This window comes from Zeugodacus cucurbitae, chromosome 3 (assembly GCF_028554725.1).
Source record: "Zeugodacus cucurbitae isolate PBARC_wt_2022May chromosome 3, idZeuCucr1.2, whole genome shotgun sequence".
Lineage (NCBI taxonomy): Eukaryota > Metazoa > Arthropoda > Insecta > Diptera > Tephritidae > Zeugodacus > Zeugodacus cucurbitae.
Genome location: NC_071668.1, coordinates 59,514,761 through 59,533,370, shown reverse-complemented (window position 1 = coordinate 59,533,370; position 18,610 = coordinate 59,514,761). Strand labels below are relative to the sequence as shown.

The window sequence follows — 18,610 nt, the reverse complement described above, 5'->3', positions numbered from 1 at the left end:
ATTAAAATTATGAATAATATAATTTCAAATAAAGTACTAATAACTAATGTGATTAAAAACTTTCAGCAACACATGCTACTAAAATATTTCAAATCAACAAATACATTAATTATGTAATTAATAGCATTTCATGTAGAATAACAAATTTTACTACCATTTTTTCTACAATAAAAAAAGCTTATAAATGCACAGCCATTTTGCATAATGCGACCAATAATTCAATATTTTCAAATGTAATTAGAACCTATACCCTACAGAGTTGCAGCAAACAAAGGCAGAGCGCCATAGTGTAGTGTGCTTTGCGGCGCCTAAAGGTTTGAATACGTTTATTGGTTTGTTTTTGTTGCATATGTTTTCCAATTACAATACTATGCATGGTTTATTGCGCATATTTGTTTTTATTAATTAATTAGTATTTGTTAATTTCGCATCTATTGCCGTGAGCATAAATGAACATAGATTGTATTTCAACTGCAATGCGGTAGTCCCACATGGTGCACAGGGTGCGAGTGCATTAGACATAGATGAGGTGCAGACAGTTGTGTTATATAGGGGGTGTTTATATGTATTGGAATTTTTTATATTACTTAGAATCCAGTTTGACTTTAAAATATTTTATAATTTAGTGAGCTTTAAAATTTTGAAAGAATCTTACTATATTGTATTTTTTTGTAGTCTGCTTAAGATTTTAAGCTTGTCTCAGCTCATATAATCCTATTATTTAAATGTTTCTAGTTAGATTGAAAATTATAATATCCAAGAAATAACCTAAAGTAACTATAGATTTAATTAGAATATATGGCTAAGTCAGTGAACGTGAAGCTAATTAAATTATAGTAGTTTAAGCACCATAAGATGAAAACTCTAGGATTTCAGGATTTAATGGAATATTATATACATTTTTCGTACTTAGAATTCTTAAAATTAAATCCTTAGCAAAAGTTAGTATTACCACCTATTCTGAAAAGATTCACAATTCCTCAATTTCAATTTCCCTGGAAAAATAGTAAACCTTGAACTTATAGAAAAATGTTTTGAAACGAAGCTGTTTTAGAGCTTTCCCAGAGAAACGAGCATTATAATAAACTTTAGTATATTCTTCAAATTCCCTTACGATATAATAGCCTCTTCACACAGGAGCTAATTGGTCAATTAACCGGCCTCTTCGATTAAAACCCTGATTAAGATCGATTCACCATACAAAATAAAAATCTAAATTGAATTTCAATTGAACTTTTATCAACTTGAAAATGATATGCAACTCTGCAACAAAGACCGTTTTTGTAATCATATATACATTCTTTATCTGCAAGTTTTTGTTCACGCTACACGACGGTAGAAGTCGCTCCTAAAAATAGCAATCAGCTGATGAAACTTACCAACTTCTTATGAAAAGCAAGAACAAAAATGTACAACAGCTAATCGATTATCCAGTAGCCGTCATTTCGAAGGGCAAAAACTGTTTCCCAATCAAAATTAATTTGGCTGTGTGAAAAGGCTATAACCACAGGGTTTGCAATATTTTATCTCGGTATCATGTTCTCATGACCTTATGAACTATGCGAGAATTATAGATGTACACTTAGTTGGTTGGTTGCAAAGGGAGGCAAACTATGCCTCAGAGGTATCCAGATAACTCGGTCCATTTGACGAAACTTCTATGATTTTTCCATCCTAGTTGCCAAATTTTTCTTAGGTTAGAGTATTGGGAGCATATGAAAGTGTCCCATCTCAACCGACTGAAAACTGGGCATTCGAAAAGATAATGCTCCAGCGTTTCGTCATCCTCTGCGTATGCCTCTGTTAAGGTAAAAGAAATGTGACAACCCCTATGTTACTGCTTAGTTCTCTTTTACTCAAAATCATTAGTTTTTTGTTCTATCCACTGTCAACATTTCTCCATAGTAATTTTTTGATACGATCCGTGTAGGAAATGTTCCAAGACTTGAGATGTACCCCAAATATCCATTGTTTTAGGCAGTGCTTGAACGAACTGAGTCGGCCAACTTTTGTGCCTCAGATGTACACTTACTTAGCTGTGAAATGGCCCCACTAAAATAAATCAGGGTGGTAAAATCTAGATATCTGGATTGTCAATAATTGTCAGCTTTTTCAAGATCACACTTACAGTGAATTTTTGTTCCAGATTACTGAAATTTTTAATTCGTATTGTGACATGTTGTGTCGTCTTGTTGAAACCTGTAACCGCCAGATCACTTTTTCATGATTTTTGTGTAATTATTTTGATTCATACTTCTATAATGACTCGGTGTTTTTCTTAAATATGGCCCAAACTGTAATATCTGGTCATGAGGAAGAATTTCATAGGTCTTAAATAGATTTTTTTGCTCCCTACGTACCATAACTTGCATATATGCTTCCAAGGTAGAAACTGCAAATAGGTATGAAATGAAATATGAATAATAAGACTCCTACAAGTGATATGGAAATATTGGAAAGTCTGCAAAATTAAAAAAAAAAATAGTTTCATTAAAAAATATATAAAAAGATATAACAATTAAAGAAAAAGTCTTCTACTACCACTCTATAAACAACCTATTCCCATAAAAATATATTTTCCACAACTACATATTACCTCACCCTGTATCTGCTGAAAACGCCAGTATTGTGCCGCTTAATATTATTATTGTATAAAATTCGGATTGTGCGAATGTGGTGTGAGTGCAATTATACGACTAAATGTATTTATTTATGTACTTAGATGCATTTATAAATAGATGTAGCCACACACACACACGCACACAGACCCACGCATATTTGCAAATTAAAGTCGATAAATAAGTAAATAGTATAAAATATGCTATTATTTATTTATACGCCTCTGAGTGCGCGCACCTGCGAGTGTATGCGTTGAAAGTACTTTATTTCACTTAACAATTCTAATTACATTTTTGCGCACGCACACACACACACGCGCGCATTTGGATGTGAATGCATCCACTCAACTATGCACTCAAAATTATATGCGCCCCAGCACAAGTGCATTTAAATATTGACAAATGTACCGCACATCCGTTTGTGCCACACACACGCTGAAATGCAATTCGTTGTATGTGTGGGTGTGTAGTTGAGGGGGCGCCAATAAATATGCAATGCTGCTAACAACTGCAGGCAAATGCATGCAATCATTATATGTATATGTGTTTGTATGAGTATATGCATCTAATGCAACTTTTTGCCGCCACCTCCCTGCTCTCGCCACAGACACGCTGTTGCAAGCTGCAAGTTGCTTTGTAACAAACAATAAATGTACTTAGCAAACTAATTATGAATGTATTAGTTTGATGTAGATTTTTTCCCTATGCCATTTTATACACTTTGCACGCATCTAATATATAATTCATTTGCTTTGCCACACTTGTGTTGGCGTGCTAAAGTGGGAAATACATGTATGTCTGTACCACACTCTTCTAACATATATTGCTACATATTTTTTAAATATTTTATTTCGTATCGCGTTGGCTTTGATTTTGTAATTCGTGTACAGGAAATTTAATTTCCAATATAGTTAATGCGCTCAAATGCTTGAAGCTGTGGGTACAGTGGTCAGCAAATAGTAAAAAATAGAAATAATAAAAAAATGTTGTTCATGTCTAATTCTTTTAATTTGTTTTATATTAAATTAAATCATAGATTTTTTTTTTTTTAAATATAAAAAAAAATTTATGAAATATGAAAATCCGCAGAAATCACACTATATCTGATTTTTTACATAGTTCCATTGTTAATCCATAATTTACAACAAATATTTCTTGTTCTCAACTACTTTCTTTGTGAAGATGTGCTGTATATTATTTAACAAAAGTAAAAGAAAGGCTTAAGGGAGGGGCTGGGATTTCACTTTCGAAAAATCTATGTTTTTTTTTTGTTTTATCTTATTGTTTAACATTTCAAGAATATGTCCTCAAAATTTTAATCCGTTCTAAGCAATATTCTTGAAGTTCCGGCCGAGTTACAGTGAACACCGCAAATTGTTTTTTTTTTTTCAAGACGTCCTAGGTGAAGCTCTGTCACGGGCTAATGGTTTAATATTTCTGCATGAACAAATTTACAGAACATAGTCAAAACTATGATCAATAATGTATAGAAGGTTTGAATAAAATTGCTTAATCGATATTTGAGATAAAAAATCACAAAAAAAGTGTTTTTTTTTTGCGCTGAAACCCAGACCCCTCCCTTAATATTTATTAATGAAGTCATAATTTTTCTATGTACTCTATGTTCCGTTCTTAAATTTGTTTCGATTTCATATGTAATTCCTTAAGTACATATTTCACGAATACAAACTCACTTTCCTTACCTAATTCTCTATTGTACTTACTAACTGTAGAACTATAAATTTATAAAAAAAAATCTTAAAGGAATTTGTTGACAAAGCGCAAACGAAAAAAAGTCATATTATACAATTTTAATACAATTGAGCAGATATCAGTGTAACACACTGTATTCAGTGGTGCATCAAAAGCGCAGAATGTTACAAATTAAGATAAAGAAATTAAATAAGAATAGACTATAGACAACTTAACAAATTAAGACATCTTTAAGTAATAAGATAATACCGGAGTTTCATTCATAGAACTCATGACGTAAAAAAATAAAAAAAACTACTAAACCTATGCCTCACCTATTTAGACAAAGTAGCTACAGTTCTGAGACCACAAAGCTTAGATTCCACAGCCCGACAAAATTAAAAAAATATTTTAATTTAATTCTTTATTTGCCAAAAATTATTTAAAATAGACATTAGAACTTCCATAACTCGAACTTCTATAACTTGAATATCTCCATAACTCGAACTTTTGAATTACCAATAGCGTTTAGAAAACAAATTTCATACAAATTTCCTTCCATAACTCAAACCTCCTTAACGCGAATTTTTTTGTGGATTATGGTGATTCGAGTTAGAGAAGTTCCACTGTATTTCGACGCAGCCATAAGTCCATGGAATCGAATGGGGTCTATTAATGCTGACGAATAAATTAATATTAAAAAATGTGATAATTTTTAACACACCCCGAGTACCAAGTAATAAGCCACACTTTCTAACTGATTGTTTACCAATTCAGTTCTTAGAATCAAGAGTTTTGTTCTATTTGAGATAACAAATTTATCGACTCCCAAATGTTATAAAATGTCTTCATTTGACCCATATTTAATATTCAAGGTGTAGTATTTGGTTATTTTCTCTCTGGAACAATCTGTAATTTAAATCACTAAATAGTAAAACTCTTAAACCATCTACTCTAAATTTTGTCAAGCTTATGATAAAATAAAATATGGCTTTCATTCGTACAGTGAAATTAGTACATATTTTGTCCAAAATTAGAACTTACCCGTGTTCCCAGCTTAGTTTTTTAGACTAATGTACGTATTGTCTTTGAGGGAAATGTTGAAAACTTAAAAAATGTTTAGAAGTTGAATATTGCGGAGAATTTTATCAGAATTACAGTATTTTAGCCACTAAAAACGTTCCGGGAGTCAAGAGGAAGAGGAGGAGAGACATTAAATGAACGAGATCAAGACTAAGTTATTACTTTTTTAGGGATAAATAGCCAGGCGTTTTACTATAATCTTACCTTTATGATGATTTTTGATGGATCAGCAAATTAACAGTTTCTTTTTTTTCAAATAATTCGTGGTGTTTGATATTTTCTGCTTACGGAGTTATGTGGGTTTCAGAGGTAAAAACAACGTTAATATAAATTATTTAAATATGTTCAATCATCAGCTGGTACCTCACCTCTCATGACGTGCCCAAAAAAAAACTCTTCTGTGAACAGCATAAAATCAATAAATCAAAAATATTTCTATAGTACACAGATAATTCTAGTAAATGTACGAAGGAACAAAATATTAAAATTTGAATTTTTGATAGAATTTTAACAAAAAAAAAAAACTAATTTTTTGACCAAATGTTTGCCATATATTATATTTTGGCTCAAAAATAGTTTGAAAAAAAGTTGTAATAACGGGTGATTTTTTTGAGGTTAGGATTTTCATGCATTAGTATTTGACAGATCACGTGGGATTTCAGACATGGTGTCAAAGAGAAAGATGCTCAGTATGCTTTGACATTTCATCATGAATAGACTTACTAACGAGCAACGCTTGCAAATCATTGAATTTTATTACCAAAATCAGTGTTCGGTTCGAAATGTTTTTTATCGACAAATTTTGTTCAGCGATGAGGCTCATTTCTGGTTGAATGGCTACGTAAATAAGCAAAATTGCCGCATTTGGGGTGAAGAGCAACCAGAAGCCGTTCAAGAACTGCCCATGCATCCCGAAAAATGCACTGTTTGGTGTGGTTTGTACGCTGGTGGAATCATTGGACCGTATTTTTTCAAAGATGCTGTTGGACGCAACGTTACGGTGAATGGCGATCGCTATCGTTCGATGCTAACAAACTTTTTGTTGCCAAAAATGGAAGAACTGAACTTGGTTGACATGTGGTTTCAACAAGATGGCGCTACATGCCACACAGCTCGCGATTCTATGGCCATTTTGAGGGAAAACTTCGGAGAACAATTCATCTCAAGAAATGGACCCGTAAGTTGGCCACCAAGATCATGAGATTTAACGCCTTTAGACTATTTTTTGTGGGGCTACGTCAAGTCTAAAGTCTACAGAAATAAGCCAGCAACTATTCCAGCTTTGGAAGACAACATTTCCGAAGAAATTCGGGCTATTCCGGCCGAAATGCTCGAAAAAGTTGCCCAAAATTGGACTTTCCGAATGGACCACCTAAGACGCAGCCGCGGTCAACATTTAAATGAAATTATCTTCAAAAAGTAAATGTCATGAACCAATCTAACGTTTCAAATAAAGAACCGATGAGATTTTGCAAATTTTATGCGTTTTTTTTTTTTTAAAGTTATCAAGCTCTTAAAAAATCACCCTTTAGTTGTTATAAAAAATCTGATCTCAGATAATAAAATTGTAGTTGTTGGCTGAAACTAGAATTGAAACCCGGTTCTAACAAAAAGTTGTTTAGCGTAGTCCAGTTGTTATGTTGAGCCCACTATTCGTTTTGAAAAGTCATGTACCGGCTGTGAGTTCTGAAACACATCTCGCCAGTAACAAATTATTATTATGAAAACAACAATTGACAGTCGATACTAAACGTGCAATAAAGTTGTAGTTGCTTATTCTCTGGATACTAATATTTTTATTAAGGATTTTTAAGCAATAATTTTTATTTTAATTTTTTAATAAAAAAATATATTATTTCTATTAATTACCATGTCTATCTCACATTCGATATTTCAACATTTTGCACGCACGACCGCATGCCTTTAAAATGCAATTTTTTTTCTACAATGTCTACATGCATTTTATAGCACCATTTTGCAGGCCACAATGGGTTGGTTGGGTGTGTCACTGTGTGCGCCTATGTGTTCGAATTATTTTGCGCGCAGCAAATCATAAAAGCGCTTTAGTGACGCACAACGACAGCACCAACAAAACACTTCATGCCACAAATCAACACAGCACGAACATGCACGCCAGCGCCTGGAGTGATGCTAAAATATGCGCGAATGCGCCTGTGTACGTATGTGTGTGAGTGCGCGGCGGTGCTTTCAAATGCATTAGCAACCAAAGCCAACACACACTCCATTTGCATTTCCATTTGTAGGCATTTATGTGAGTGTGTTTGCTGTCCGCTCAGTCGGCTCGTGGTTTGCTGCAATTGCATCAAATTATGCATTCGTGCGCCTAAACGTATGCTATACAATATTTTTTTTTCTACGCATGCATGCATTTCGCGACCTCCGTCACTCGCAACAACTCATTTGCATATTTTATTGGTGGCATTTAATTATTGCATTTCGTAAATGTTGCGGTTTTTTGCGCTCTGCATTACGATTCGCCAGACAAAGTGCTGCAACAAGCAATAGCAATAGCAATAGCAACAACAATAATAATATTGTGAGGTAATAATCATACAGCATTAACCACTATTTGCAGGCGTGGCAACCCTGCATATCATTTTGCATATTTTGCATGATTTTATATTTTATATACACACATACATATATTTTTTTAATTTATTATTACAGCGCGCGCCGAAAAAAAATTATATATTTTAATAATATGCATTTCCATTAAATGCTTTGATTATTGTTGCTATTTGCATTATTGGCTAGTTGGTTGGTTGCCTGGTTGCCATGGCAGCGTCGCACTAATTCCTAGCCAAATGTGTATTTAACTGCCTAATAAGGTTTTTGGTAGGTAAAATACACGCACCAACACACGCATGCATTAATTTGTATAAACCATTATATTTCGACAAATTTCGATTCAAATTTTTTCTTGTATTCAACCAATAAATATTAATAAACCGCACTCAAATGCCAGCATAATACGCGCTGCGGCCCCAAACACTAACAGCTTGCTATTTGTATGGAAATTAAAAATGAAATGCAAATAAAATTGTGTTTATTATTTATGCGGTTTTGCTGGTTTTTATTTTCACTTGAATTATTTCATTTCATGTTTTATGCAAATTTTGTGCACCAGCGCAATGCAATTAACGGAAAATATGCAATACACACATATCTAGAATTTATTTATTTATTTTTTTTGCGGTATTATTTCCGATACACATTTGTGTATTTTAGCTGATTTTCGTATACGCTTTTTTGTTGTTGTTTTATTTGGTCACTGATTATTGCACAATAATTCATTGGAATTTACGCAACGCAAATGCCATTAGATTAGCAGAAAATAATTATAAAATTATGCATAAATGCAACATTGCACAAAATTAAACGAGCAGAAAAAAATAAATAAACGACCACAAAGTTCACAAAAAAAAATACACACAAAATACTACAGCAAAATATACACAATATACAACAAAAATTTATACACAATATATAACAATTTCAATATAAAATAATTGTCCCAAAAAACACACACATATTAATTAAATCCTTTGCTTATTAGCATTCACTTCATTGCATTGGCCGCGTGTAATTTTCGTAATTAAATATTATCACATAATAAATAAATTTCTGCTCGCATTTAATTGGGTTTTGTGAAAAAATTCGGCGTAATTTTTATTAAAAAAATTCCCGTGGTTTTATGTGCATTTGAGCGCATTTCAATTTATTAAAATATTTTCAGCAAAAAAAATGCATTAATTAGTGTATTCGCAGTCATAATAAATTATTTGCGAAAAAATTGCAATATATTATTATTAAAAGTATCAAAAAAAAAAAAATTATTTAAGCTTATTCGACACACAATAAATAAATGAGTTGTCTTAAAAACACATAATAAAATTTTGCGCACAATTCAATGTGGTTTATGAAAAAAAGAAACTGTTTTTCTTTCAATTTTTTCATCATTTTAATTAATTAAAAAATATGGAAGAAGTGCTTTGCATATTTTAATAAATTATTTGCGAAGAGAATGTTGTACAAAAAATGTTCTATAACTACGTCAATAAGTAATTACTATTAAAATATTATGAAATGCTTTTAATTTTTATTTTTATAAAAAAAACAGAAACTCAATTAATATCCTTATGCTTGAAAAAGAAATCATTAATTAATTTGTGTTTCGTAGCAAAAAGTTCTTTAGCTTTAAAGGAAATTTAAGGCTCATAATTTATTAAAAAATTATAATGGATTAATACTGTCGAATAAATATATCAATTTAGTGTAGGTATTTCTACATAAAAAACTTGTAATATGTCAAAGATCGCATTAGCGTTTAATTTATTAAAAAATATTGTCAGACTTTGAAGCATAAATAATAATTAATACATAAGTAAAGTTTGGAAACTTATATGAATTTTTGATTGTACAAACATTCCCGACAGTTTTTAGGTAAGCTTCAAAAATTGATCCTCCATAGGAAGAGCACACTTGGCCTGCTTAGCTGTTAGTTTATTGAGGGATTACATCGGTTTCGTGGGTTCAAAAAATCTTTTGCTTATTAATTACTACAATATCTCAAGAATATTATCCTAAATTTTCTAGCTGTTACTCCAAACTTAAAACGCGTTTTTCTCGGAACCGTGTTTTCAAAGTCAGTTGTCAAATGTTCTCGACAACTACTGAACCGATCTTGATGAAATTTTTCACAGGTGTTCCAGATACAATTTATTCGTTTTTTTTTTTCAATTACAACTATTTAAAAAAAATACAAAATGTCAAACAAATTTGAAAGAAATCTTTATTTTTTTTTGAAAAATGTCTGCCAAAATTTAAATTTTTACTTTTTTGTGTTCCATTCGTTCAAGCAGTAGTTTATGGTCTGAACGAAAACACTTATTTTTGTTTTTTAATTTAAATGAGCCTGTCAGGAGTTATGCTGACAACGCGGATGCACCTTTCTTCCGAGGGGTCACCGGGAATGACGTCACAATGGGGGAGTTTTAATTTTTTTTATTTCAGAAATTATTCTTTAAATATGTATCTATAAGACAGAAAAAAGTTTGAATTAAATAAATAATTTTTTAAATAGAAAATAAGATTGAAAATTATTCTCATGTTCCTATATTTTAGATACAAACTAGGATTAGGTACCATATTATAGAAAATTTAATTGTAAACACTAAGGTATTTATGTTTTTGAAACTTAAAGAATTTGACGGTATTTATTCAGAGCAACCATGAACATTACTTAAATTTATATACCGTCAGTATCAGAATATTTTAATAGAATAATAATTTTCTATAATTTTAATATCAAGGTGTAGCTTATATTTAGGTAGAGATGGATTACAATTAATTTATTAAAACGGACGTAGTTTGAAATATCAAAAATCCGCTGTCGCAGCAGTAGTAGAGTACGTTTACTGGGAAAAAGAGAATGAGACAACAACACTCCGTCGTCCAATTGCAGTATATGAACCTATGAATGATCACTAAAAATCGTCAACAGAGGCATAAATGAGACAGATTAAAGAAATCCCATTAAATACTAATTGAGTTAGCAAAGAAAGTAAAAATAACCTTATAGCCTTTTCGCACAGCCAAATTAACTAATCAATTAAAATTTTAATTGAGAATCCAATTTTTGCCCTTCACACTGTCGGCTACTCGATAAACGATCAGCTGTTATACATTTTTGTTTTTGCTTTCTTTAAGAAGTTGATAAGTTCCATCAGCTGATTGCTATTTTATCAAGAAGCTATGTAAAAAGGCTGAGCTTAATTAACTTTAAACCAACGTTATGGTATTCAGTATTGGAGGTTTTAAAATCTAATGTCCTTTCAAGAGAAGCATCTAATAATTTCTTTCGAATTCATTTTAGTTCACTTGAAGACGGAACGTTTTCTCCATCTCAAGAGAGGTTTTTCGAAATGTAATTAAAGAACCACGATTTTTTGTAGAAAAAGTTCTATTAAAGATATGTAAAAATTGCTGGTAAATCACGAAAAAAAATAATTTACCTAAAACTAGAAGTTTATGCAAAGATCATACCAAATTTCTGCAAATCGACTTCATTTACGGAAGAAATTGTATCGTTTCATTCTCGCTATTTAAAATTGTATATACAATACGGTATAAAGTTAGTTAGATCTTCTTCACTAGATACATTACTTCTCAATAGTCCAGTTTGGCAAGATCAATATTGAAACATCGTGACCTTATATAGAAAATAATTTAGTCATGATAAAACTTACAAATTCTGATCTAAACTGTTTGCAAAACATTTGTGAAACATTGAATTCAGTTTATAAGTACTTTCTTTCACGTTTATGAGAGCACAGTGAGTATATTGAACCAACATGAACATCAGGTGGTGATCATATCTATAAGATCTGCTATATCTTTCTGGTTGCCACCTGTGGATGAAATGTATGATTTTGCGGTTGTGTGATTGAGTTTTCCGTTAATTACTGTTAAATGTGAATGAGACTTGGATTGCTTTGGGATATAAGATAATGTAAATGTCTACAAATTTAAGAAGCTATGAACAGTTTAATGAATTGAGTGAAATGAATAAAGAGTGAAAAGGAAGAGAGAAATAAATGATGCGAGAGCTTACAGCTTACTGCACCGGATTATATGGATTGTATGACTGAAGGTTAAACAAATGAAATGGAAGGATGTGCAAAATTAATTTAATAAGTATTTTTAAAGAAGATATAATACAATAATAATTACCCCACCCGATGCTGTTTTCCAGGCGCTCGACTACGACTGCCATGTGCAGCAACAGGACATCCCACAGGCCATACAATTACTCGGTGAGATGAACAGCAATGTGAAACAAGTCACCGATCTAGTCGAAAGCATGTTGCAGCGCGTCAAACGTGGCGAATTAACAACAGAATACGGCCTGAGCTTTCTGGAAGTCAAATATCACATGTTGCTCGATTATTTGATAAATCTCACCTATGTAGTGTTACGTAAATGCTCCGGCGAGACCATCGAAGGTGATCCATCCATTGAACGATTAATCGAAATACGCACAGTTTTGGAGAAAATACGACCAATCGATCATAAGTTGCGCTATCAGATCGATAAGCTAGTAAAGACAGCCACCACCGGTGTGTCGAGTAGTTCCGATCCGATTTTGTATAAGGTAAGCCGACAAGCTTTTATAAAAATTACTAAGTTAAACAAAATTTTTCTGCAGCCCAATCCAGATAATATGCTCACAAATGCTGGCGGTGATGACGATGCCGATGAGGATGAAGACGCAAGCGACAATTCGGCATCTGAAAGTGATGAAGAGGATGATGAGGAGGGTGAGGCTGGCGTAAAGAAACCCAAAAAGGGTGCTACAGCGGGCAAAACTGGTATCTACGTGCCGCCCAAAATTAAGCCAGTCTACTACGATGGCGATGAGAAATCTGTGGATAAGGATAAGAAGATGATAGAGCGTGCCAAGAAGCGTGCCATCACGTGAGTTGTGGATTTTTTTGGATTATTGTTTTATTATGAAATATCTTATTAATACTTTTATATAATATAGCGCCTCAATGTTGCAAGATTTGAAAGAAGAATATCTAGACGCACCTACCGAATTATCTTCCGGCTCACGCGCCCAACAACTGCTCTCCAAACAACAGAAAGAGAAACAAGAATATGAGGAGACGTATATGACACGTCTGCCCGTGACCAAAGCGGAAAAGCATCGTCAACGCAAATTGACCACACTAGGTGAGTATACTTACGAAAGCTAAAGAAAGCATAACCTAAAAATGTTATATTTACCACAATTTTTTATATCAATAACTTACTCTCTCTCTCCTTACAGCCACACTCGGCGATGAGATACTCGGTGAGATTAGCCGCGATCCGGCGTTGCGTGGTGAGGGCTCAAGTGGTGGCAGTAAAAAACGTAAAATGAAGGGCAAAGGTAAAAAGCGTGGCGGCAAGAAGCGGAAGTTCCATTAAAGAGCATAGAAAGTTGTCGAAGGCGTATATAGGTGGAATATATATACGTACATACTTATATTGAACGACAAGTATAAAATTTAGCAAGTAAAAGCAAACAACAAAAAAAAACAGAAAAGCAGAAAATTTGCATAAAAAAACCACAAAACAACAAAATATATAAGTAGTAGCAAGCAAAAATGGTATGCATACATACGGTTTTTACCATTTATTAAAATATATATATATATAAAAATATATACATACACAAAAATGCTGATGTGAATGGAATTTAAGCAATTTTTTAAAACAAATTTATATTTTTCTATAGTTACATACAAATATGCTTTATTACTTACATACATTTTGTTACACATAAATATTGATATTGATTTAATGTACAAACAATTGTAAAATAAACATTTTTCTACTGTTTATTTTTGTACTTTGTTTAATATTAATTTTTAGTAAATATTAAGTTTGCTTATAATAGTTTGAAATTCGATTTTGTTAAAGTTTGTATCAGTTCTGTGTATTTGCATAATTTTTTAATAAAAGAAAATTTGTTCAAATAAAATATTGAAAATTGTTTTTATTTTATTATTAATTAAAATATATATAATAATTATTTTTTTAATACTTTTTTTTTAAGTTTTATATACGAATCCAGCCAATATTTAATTATAACATTATATTAATGAACGAAAATTCATATAGAATGAAACTATAATTAATATAATATTGTTTTAAATTTTATAATATATTTTTACATCTGTTTTATAATATTATATTAATTAGAATTTATTCTGATTTGTTACAATATTTATTCATGTTAGGTAATCAGACTACGTATTGGACCCAACTATTTTTTACTGGTATATTATATACAGTTGAACTTCAATAACTTGAAGTTCTCCATAACTCGAACTCTTGAATTGAGCATAGAAGTCAAATTTCAAAAAAAAAAAAAATATTCTTCTGTAACTCGTAAATCTTTCTAGCTTGAAATTGTTTTGTTGATTATGGTGATTCGAGTTAGGGAAGTATGTATGTACATATTTTTCGAAGTAAGCTTCCAAAATTGAAATATTCGCTTTTCGAACTTCGAATTTTTTTATTCTTTATTAATTATACAATATAGTTTCTAAAAATTCCAAAATATCGATATAGTCTACATTTTCCTCTACGAAGAAAACACGTTGAGACTTATACTTCCGAAAAAAACTAGTTTGGTTCAATACCCTGCCGAATGTCGTACAGTGTAATATGTATATTTACTGTATCCTTCTTATTATGCAAGTCCAAAATTATAATTTTGTATCTGTTTTCAAAGCGAGGTTAGGAAATAAAAATTTGTTTCACTTAAATATTGTGAAAATAATAAGGAGAGATAGAGATTTAGTCCATCCATTCTATGCGACACATTCTCTACTATTATATCTATATCTTAATTGTTCCAGGGCAGCAAAACTACTAATTTTTTTGTTATAGCAGCCGAAAATATTTCCTATTTATTTCCATAGCTTGTTACCAATTGAGGGTTGTACAAATCACCTGAACTCAACTATCATAGCAATGGTATAAGGTGTGAGTTTTGTTACTATTGGCTGAACCCACAACGGATTAGTCAAGACGTCATTTCTTGTCTTAGAAGACAACAGCTTATATCTTCATATGTGTCAACCCACAATGAACTAGACGCATGTCTTTTGTCTTGTCTTGTCGTGTCTGAAGAGGTGTTGTCGAACTATTCATGTATTTTTATACAGCCAACGCACATCAAATGCGAGAAATTTGTCTAAAACCCTCTTTGTTGTCGAAAAATACATGCTGAGCTACCACACCAAATGAAACAAGACAGAACAAGACAAAAAACAAATTTCGTTGCCTATTGCTGCACCGTTGTTTTTCAAAGACAATATCGTGGATTTTATTTGTACTTTATTGCGTATAGTTTAGAATTGAATTCCGAATAAATACACAATTCATATTGCCGCTGGAATTATGCTTTCTTAAAACTGAATGTTTTAACATTTAAATTTTTTGTTACTAAATTTTGTTTTATTTCAATGCACATCAACCAAGACAAAGTTTTGCTACATCGCAATGTGTTTCGCTTTGTCCGGGTTAGAGGAATTTGTCAAAGACGTTTTCGAGCTTTCAAGCTCAACTATCGCTTCTATTCTGTGCGAAAACAGTTATTGTCAAAATTTTTCCCTCTCTGCTTTCTATCTATAGTCCTCAATTTTCAGCGAGCGAGATTTACTATATTCTTATATATCTTTCGCCTCTCTGTTAAGAAAGGGATGCGCAAAGTTCGACCTCAGACATGTTTCTTAAATAATGTTGATGCAGCATATGTGTTCCATTTTTTTCTTTTTAGAGAGAATTCGGTGTCTTCTATGTATGTAGAACTGCACGTAATCTGAATGTGTGTCTAATAACATAACGGTTGCACCCTTAAACTGAACTTATTTTTTTCGAATCTCATATCAAATAAATTTGTGCTATTAACGAGAGAATACTTCCATGTATTAGATCTTAATATCTGTCGAAAGCTTTTTGAAAACTGTTTTTGATTTGTCTGTTTTAATAATTTTTTTTTTAATCCAAGTGGCATCATATATTTTCAATAAATTTTGGTTTTAACCAAGTACGTTTATATTTTGAGGTTATGTTTCATTACTTGCAATGGTTGGATTCGTAAGAAAAAGAAGTAAATTTTCAAATTTATGTCCATTAAATATTAATTTTTTTTCTCAATTTCCCTCCAATTTACCAAAAAAAAAAACTCACAACTCGCAATAAACTGCATTCATTTTTCGGCCACAAAATTGACAGTAATCCACAACAAACTAATGAAATACTACATACAAACAAAATACAAAATTATGCAATTTTCTAAACTTAGTAATTTACGAAAAAAAATTAAATTAAATGTAAATTACGAAAACAAAAATGAAAATATTTCGACGTCAAAAAAAATTAAGCGAAAAAAATACTTTGCAATTAAGGCAAATAAATAATGGCAAAAGTAAAGCAGAAATTAAAAAAAATGTTTCGTTGTTTTTAGGAGTCAAAATTTACGTGTTTGGCAATGGAAATTAAAAATCATTTTGTTCAAGGCAAAAAAAAAAAATTCATAAAACGAAAACAACGTTTTAAAATTATAACAAAAATACTAAAAAAGATTAAAGAAATTGTACAAGTGTCTGGCGGCATAAGCAAAATCCGATTAACGCAACAACAACAACAAGAACAACAACTCTCTCAAATACACAAACAAAACCAACACACGCACACACTCACCAAGCAATAGCCCAAAATGCAGTTTACAAAACAATTCGATGAGAATTAATGATTCAATGGAAACGAAATTTTCAAAATTCATATATTCCGATAAATAAGATTTCAGATCAAACAACAACAACAACAAAAGAAATGTTTACAAAAAAAAACAGAACAAATGACGTTGCCTTATCTAATTGTACGAAAAAAATGTATTAAAACAAATTGAAATATTAACTAAAAACAAAGTAAAACTACAAGAACAACAACAAAAGTGTCAAATAAAATACTAAAAATAAACCAATAACAAGAACAAAACGAAACAAACAAACAAACAAAAAAGCAAAAAAACGAAGACAAAAGTATGAAACAGACCGGTTATACAAAATACATATAATAATAATAACAAAAACATAAAATAATAACAACAACAAAACGAAAGATTTATTTAACTTATGTAAAGTAGTAAAGCAGTATTTTGGGATGTACGCAATAGAAAACAAAAGCATTTGCAAACTCTAAACAACATGAATTTATTATTAAACTATGATTTACATATGTATTTAGTTACTTAACGAACAAGATTAGATCCTTCTAGTGAAAAAAACAGCAATAAAATTTCAGACAGAAATATACTTATGACGTAATTGTATATGGTATATCAAGCAACTGATTAAGTATTAACTGAAAAATTAACAAAAATAAAATTTTCAGCAAAAAAGTGAAAAAAAGAAACTTTGTGTAAACCCCACCCGCAGGCAGTTTGAAGTAAAAATTACAAAATTTAAACTTAAAATTGCAAAAAAAAAATTCATTTTTATTTCTAAAAATATTATAAACATTTTTGTTTTTATTGCTGTGATTTGCCATAAGAAATTCGCGGTATTTTTCTTGAAAGTAGTCAGTGAAGAGTTCTTTTAATTTTTTTTTTTTTCATTTTCTGTGCTCATAGAGTTGCTCCTAAAAACAACTAAATTTAGCAAAGTAAACATTTTGACTAAAATAAAATAAAATTAAATTAAAGTATTAATAAAGTAGTAAAAAAGTATGCTTTAAGCAATTGTGAATTGCTGATAAATTATGGAGGTGCATACTTATGTATTTTAAGGGTTAGGATTGATGTGCCAAAAATGTTCTTGTAATTTATTGAGAGAAAGTGAGGTTAGAAAAAAATGTATATGATCTCAAAAGACACAGCAAGTGCTGCTCAAAGTTATGAAATGTTAGTTATAAAGAACAGTGCCATAACCATAACACAGCGTTTCCATACAGGTTCATAGTACTTAAAGTAGTTGATAGATTTTCGTAAAAAATTAATAATTTTACTCTCTCTCACTCTCAGTTAAAGTGTACTGAAATTAAATGAAGATACCTAACATTAATTTTATTTTTATTTAATTTTTTTTAGATCATAGTAGTTAGATAGGTGTAGTGGATGCCGATCGAGGCAATCATATAATTCAGTGTATCCCTAATCTGCTTGTATGTCCACCAACATCAAACTCCTACCAGAGTTCTTATATTGTTACTTTTTAAATAGTTAAGTGTTACATAATATCAGATATCAATCAATGTAAAATTCAAATCACCATTGTTCTCTGATTTTCCCAAGGGCAACTATAATTAGTTCGCAAAGTCATCAAAATGGTTGGTTCTAAGAGAATCTTAAAAAATTGTCTTGGATTGGACTATCTACCTTTTAATTGTAAGATGCGGGAGCAGTCGAAGATTATTCTAAAAACTATATTTATTTAGAATAGTGAGAGTTGAAGGTTTATTCTGTTCATTCTATGCGACAAATTTTTTGCTATTATATCTATATATCTTAATTGTTCCAAGGTTGGATAGGTCTCTCAAAACTGTGCTATAATAAATATATCTTCATTGTTCCAGGGTAGCAAAGGGCTTTCAAGACAATTCATATCAGATACCAACTCAAGTCTCAATTGTTCTCTGAT

At 31.2% G+C, this 18,610-nt stretch overlaps 1 protein-coding gene across 1 annotated transcript in view; it reads left to right on the top strand.

Moving 5' to 3' along the window:
* LOC105216172 (neuroguidin) overlaps positions 1–13,496 on the top strand; it is a 135,220-nt gene extending 121,724 nt beyond the window's left edge. The window contains exons 2-5 of the mRNA XM_011190530.3: positions 12,169–12,567; positions 12,622–12,890; positions 12,961–13,148; positions 13,246–13,496. Coding sequence (XP_011188832.2) covers positions 12,169–12,567; positions 12,622–12,890; positions 12,961–13,148; positions 13,246–13,385 — 996 coding nt within the window. The 3' untranslated portion in view covers positions 13,386–13,496. The remainder of the gene's footprint in view (positions 1–12,168; positions 12,568–12,621; positions 12,891–12,960; positions 13,149–13,245) is intronic.
* Positions 13,497–18,610: the final 5,114 nt, after the last annotated feature.